At 37.7% G+C, this 6,011-nt stretch overlaps 1 protein-coding gene across 1 annotated transcript in view; it reads right to left on the reverse strand.

The window, feature by feature from the left end:
• Positions 1-6,011, reverse strand: part of NFXL1 (nuclear transcription factor, X-box binding-like 1) — a 45,257-nt gene that overhangs the window by 14,777 nt on the left and 24,469 nt on the right. Inside the window, exons 17-18 of the mRNA XM_009885013.1 lie at positions 4,473-4,639; positions 3,219-3,288 (exon numbers count right to left, since the gene is read on the reverse strand). Coding sequence (XP_009883315.1) covers positions 3,219-3,288; positions 4,473-4,639 — 237 coding nt within the window. The remainder of the gene's footprint in view (positions 1-3,218; positions 3,289-4,472; positions 4,640-6,011) is intronic.

A 6,011-nucleotide genomic window follows, 5' to 3' on the forward strand; every position in this document is an offset into this window, starting at 1 on the left:
AATAACTTTTTAATTAAAGCTGCTCATCTCACAGCTGTGGCAATATCAAAGACTTCGCTTCTCCCTAAAGCAGAAAGGAAATATGTGCTGTACTGTATAATACTAAAGTCATTTTTATAGTTTTACACTGCCATAGCCAAAACAAGAGCATAAAACCTTTCACAACTTTCAAATTCCTGTTGTATTTTTTCTAAGGCACCAGACAATGTAATTGATTTTAATAAACCCGAAACATACCGTGCTATCTGTAATTTAAACATGGTAGTCTACTGTCCACCACAATTTCCATTAACCAAAAAGAAAACCACCTCAAAACTAAGACTTCAGTAAAATACTGTATTCTACTGAACCTAAGTCTCACTACGCTAAGCTTGGTGGAGTTACAGTGCACACTGATTTTTAGCAAACAGCAACTTCACTGAGCTCTGCTAAGGACCCAAGGTCAGCTTCTGACATCACATAAGAAAACTCTCATAAAACACTAATCTGAAATTTACTTGAGGCTGTCAGGACTACACACAAAACATTTCCAATTTAGTTTCAAGCAGACATATTTGATTTGTAAACTTTAAATGTTCTAACTTTGCTAGTCTTATCTATCTTATCTTTTGGCCAAGTTATTTCTAAGTTCTTGTCATAAGGTTCCCTCAACGGGTTTGATCTATATTTGCTGAGGAGGGGTGGTGGCGGCAGAATGATGTCTGTTAAGGCTGCTCCTTCAAATTGTGTTTATCAATGATTCCTTTAAAAGAAAGCTATCAGTACAATTTGCATTATGATACAGCTAGCTAATTTTCCCAAAGCTGCAGACAACTATTGTATACTTACAAAACAGTCAAAATATCCCTAGCACCGTTCAATATTCAGAGAAACAGGAACAAGTTCTTTTAGACAGAAAAAAAAAAAAAAAGGGTAAAAACACCATATAGTACATATGAAGTTACCACAATAGGATCTGAGGAAAGTAGGATAAACTGTAACACAAAGATATGAACTACCTGCAACAGGACTGTACTAATACTCTTATGTCTCATGAAAGCCAGTAAGAGCTAGAGCTAGAACCCCAGGAAGGGAAGAGCATGCGGTTTTACATCATCAGTTACACTAAAAAGATTCTCTGGACAGCAGAAGCTGCATAAAACCTTGTTTTTCACAGCATCTATGGGAATGAGAATTTTATACATAAAAGCTTTATAAAACTAAAGTGGACTCTGTTGTCCTAAACTTTCTTTCACACCCCACTGAATTAAGCAAAAAACACATCATCTGTGGAACCGGGCAATTCTGAAATGCAAGCCAGAATTCAGCACCCCGACTAGATGGATTTTAAATCCCAGACTGAGTCTTGGGAATATGTCCAGAAAAATCACAACAGTTACATTAATCAAAGTCAAAGATGAGATACTGAAAAAAAAAAAATAATCTTTGAAGAGAAGCTGAAGTACAGGAACACACAGTTCATGTTAAGAGATTGTAAACAGTCCTGAAAATAAAGAGGAGGAAGTCTTGGAGCAAATAAAACCTAAGTAACAGAGAGGGAAATGAAAGGACAAAATTAAGAGGTAAATGGACAATGAAATAATATCCGAAAGTGTTCCCCCGCCAGGAAGAGAGCTTTCAGACATCCAGATGAGAAAATTGTGACAGGCACATTCATTTACAGAAAAAAAAGACATCAGAAAGGCATCTACAAGGGCAAAAAGCAGAAAATACAAGTAGGCACACGGCACAGCCTTCCTGTTCAGGTTAACACAATCTTGCCTGAAAAACAGAGGAACAGAGACTCTTGGGAAACAAGCAGGAATCCTGTGAATTTTTGCATTTACTCAAAACCAAAGAAAGTTTTCTAATAAAGGCAAGGATTCAAGTTTGATGCTTCTGACGCTGGAAAATAATGAAACAAAAGAAAAGTTCTGAATGTACGTTTATTAGATTGAGGCAGAATTCAGAAGTACAAGACATGAGGTGAGACGACAGGTAAACCAGCATAAGGGAACCGAGTGGAATCGGGGAAGGAGAATGGGTTGAATCAAATTATTGATGAGCGCCAGCTAAACATTGCATGAGACAAAGAGACTCAGCTACACAGTAAAAGGCCAAACCAGAACAACAAAATAATAAGTGATTGTGGGATAACATATTTTCTTTAGTACATGCATTTTTATTGCAGGGAAGGAGAATTTCTCAGAAATTCTGGAGAGTTCAGCAGTGGAAACACTTTCCAAAGTATTCCAGACTATTTCTGGTTTTCTACTTCATACATTTTCTAACCCTACAGCGGGGAAGGGAGTGAAGAAAGGGCCGTCACCCTCACCTCAACTAATGACAACTAAAGAACAAACATGCAATAATAAGTAATGCATGGATTTCTGAAAGCACACAAGCAGCACATAACAGCAGCACTAGGAGGGACAAGGACGAAGTCACTTGGCCCATCCCTCATGTCACAAATCCTGATACATATCTAAGCTGCTACTGATGAGACGTTGGTAGCCTCTCCAACCACTTCTTCCACTGCTCCACAAGCTTTACTACTTTTGAGTAGTACTTAACATGAACCTTCCTTACTGATGTCTATACAAACTGGCTCATAGTCATCATGCAATAAGAGTATTTTTCTTCTCTTCTTTACAACCACCTTTTAGATATACCCAGATACAACAGGAAGATTAACTGGCTTGTCTTCTATTTCACGTTACTTCACATGTATTTCACTAACGCAGCAGGGCATTATTAACTCGTCTCACTTGTTAAGTATAAAATCCCCTCCCCCCCTCATTGTTGCACAGACAGGGATTACTAGACCTGCACTTCGACAAGAACAATTGCAAGCACAGTTCTCAGCATTTTTCCTAATCAAACAGCATCCCATTATTTTGGGGATATAAATTCAAGACCAGTTTTTAACCATGTTAGAGGACATACTCTTTCACATTCAACCTTATCTGCATACTTAAACGTTCAAGCCATTAATGCCTTGGAGAGAAATCTCTGATCCTTCAATATAACCTTCCAATTTGACAGCAAGACATTAATAACTGTCCTCCGAGTACAGTTCACTAACCATCTTCACATCTATCATTTAGCATATTCATTTAGACTAAGCTGCTCTGGTTTTAACGGCCTATGAAACTGTACCAAAAACCTCACAAAAAAGCAAAATCCACAAAACTCCACACATCCATCAAATCAAGGATTTCTTTGTTAATATGGCTTACCTCTTTTGGACACTGATTTTTGCAGGAAATAAGCAGCTCCTTTTCTTCTAAATCAGCACGTGTTAGTTTTCTGTAAAAGAAAAGATGTATTTGTGGTAAATTCCAAATAAAGAGAAACAAAAGCCAATCCAGTTAGAAGTATATTTTAAGTATATCTCACTGTAAAAACAAGTGGGCTCATTTGTCCACATCCTGTGGGATTAATACAAATGACACTATTTTACAGACAAAACCACATAAATTTAGAGGATTTAAGGCACTTTAAATAAAATGCACGAAGAAGAACATACATGCATGGGATGAAGGTTTTCAGAGCAATATGCAGAGGATAATGCTTAAATCCACCAGTCCCATCTTATATTTAGTAAAGCCTAGCTTACTCTCTATCCACACACACACACAAATGATTAAAAAGGAGTACAAACGATGACTAAGAAGTTTTCCCATTACAGAATCACAGAATCACAGAATTTCAGAGTTGGAAGGGACCTCTAGAGAGCATCTAGTCCAACTCCCCTGCTAAAGCAGGATTGCCCAGAGCACATTACTCAGGACTGCATCCAGGCGGGTTTTGAACATCTCCAGAGAAGGAGACTCCACAACCTCCCTGGGCAGCCTGTGCCAGTGCTCTGTCACCCGAACTGTAAAGAAGTTTTTCCGTGTGTTGGAACGGCACTTCCTATGTTCCAACTTGCACCCATTGCCCCTCGTCCTGTCACTGGGAACCACCGAGAAGAGTGTGGCTCCCTCCTCCTTCAACCCACCCTTTAGATATTTGTAAGTAGTAATAAGGTCTCCCCTCAGCCTTCTCTTCTCCAGGCTAAAGAGTCCCAGCTCTCTCAGCCTTTCATTAAAACAGCTAGAGTTTGAAGGCCGTTAGTCGTAAAGACCTTTTACACTAACCACATTAATTCTAATTCTTGTTATAAAATTCTTCTTTACATACGGTAAAAGAACCACGTACAGCTCAAACATTATGTAGATTACTATATATTTGCATAATTCAAAATATTAATGTATTGTAAAAACAGTTCTGCTCATGAGACTCCATGCATTGGTAATAATTTTAGCAGTAATACCAAATAAAACACCAGCAAATTGTAAACAGAAAAAAAAAAAGCATTACATTACAAATTATTGCCCTCAAAGAAATTTTATAACTTGCTGTAAGAGTATCTCCCATCCCCAGACATTTCAAACGGTTTCCAGTTAGTAGCATTCAAATGAAAAATTGGGTTCAGTTCTGACACTTACAAGCATTCAATATACAGTATTGATAGTTTGCAGTGACACTTTATTTTAAGCATCTGGAGACATGATGGGCAATCCCCAGGGTGACAGGGCAAAACACATCGGTGAGGACAGCCAGATGGCCGGGGCTTGGTACACTCCTCTTCACACTGTGAACATTCTGGACCTGCCTAACAAAATAAAAACAAAGTACTAAAGAATGTGCCAAACATTTGTTTGTTAGATGCCATTAACAAGCTTTTACATAGAAGAAAGAGTCGGGGTGTTTTTGCTAAGGGAATCAAGCTATTCAGTAAGATATCCCTAAAGTAAAAATAATTATTAAAATATGCTTTTAAAAGAAAAGCAAAAATGCCAGTGTTAGAGAGACAGAGTTCTATTCTGTTTCCTGGGCATAAAAGGACCTCTTAATATTAGTGCTTTGGAAAATTGCCATTAAGCCTGTTAATTCTCTATTGAAAACTTTTAGAAAAAGAACTAATTTCATATTCAGAACTAACTTTTCCCACCCACCATGTTACTGTAATACTTTAGTCATGACATAGTACTCTGCAACACACGGGTGGGGAGGTTGGTTTGCTTGATTTTAAGAAGCAAACTTCAAGTCATTGCATTTCCATAGGTGTACGATAATTTGTATAATCTTCCAAAGAGCATTAGCTTAGGTATGTGCTGGGAGCTGCTAAGGTGTTGCTCCACTGCGTATACTACCCAAAGTCTACAAGGGCTGTGGTGTCATTCTCATTCCAGGTGACATGATTAACATCAGCACAGCGTGATGAACGTCAGCACAGTAAATTACCCTCCATTTCTATTCATATTCTTATCCTAATAACTCATCCAGAACTCCCATCTGCAATCAAATACACACAGACAGATTGAGATGATTTTTCAAGTGAACCTACACAGCTCAGTATTTAAGGCCCACCATCACATTCAAACGCTCAGTTTCACAGAAGTCAAAGTAAAGCCAGTTTATGCAAGAATGAAGCTACACAATGCCTCCCCAAAAGGACTAATTCCATGCCAACATTTCACTTTATGCTGTTCAAAATAAGGGCATAAGAATTTAAGTTTCTAATACAGTTTTCCCCCATTTTCTTCCAGTCCCCTTTTCTTCTAGTTCTACAGTCGAACAAGTTTTGCTGAAGTTTAAAAATGAACCACTGTACAACGATCGTTTACAAACCTAACCCTCAAAAATTCACATCTAAGAAAGACAATAGCAACTGAAAGCATTTAGAAGGCTGCGATATAAAATTTAACAATAGGTAAAAGCAAACAGCTGGTCTTTCTGCAACATTTTCTAACACAACAAGCAGAACAGACCTGAATTCCAGTAAGAAAAATCACTACTCACACATATAAGCAAGAAATTTGATCAGCCCTTTTCTGACTACACCTGCAATTTAGTCTGTCAAAACAATAGAACAAAAGCTATAGAGGTCAAAACCAACTTGAGTTTATAAAAATTCACAGAAAATTGAGAAATGAGATTTACCCATAATTCACATGTCCATAGACACTCATTTTTTTTAGAAT

Source organism: Charadrius vociferus, unplaced genomic scaffold (assembly GCF_000708025.1).
Source record: "Charadrius vociferus isolate BGI_N301 unplaced genomic scaffold, ASM70802v2 scaffold134, whole genome shotgun sequence".
Taxonomy (NCBI): domain Eukaryota; kingdom Metazoa; phylum Chordata; class Aves; order Charadriiformes; family Charadriidae; genus Charadrius; species Charadrius vociferus.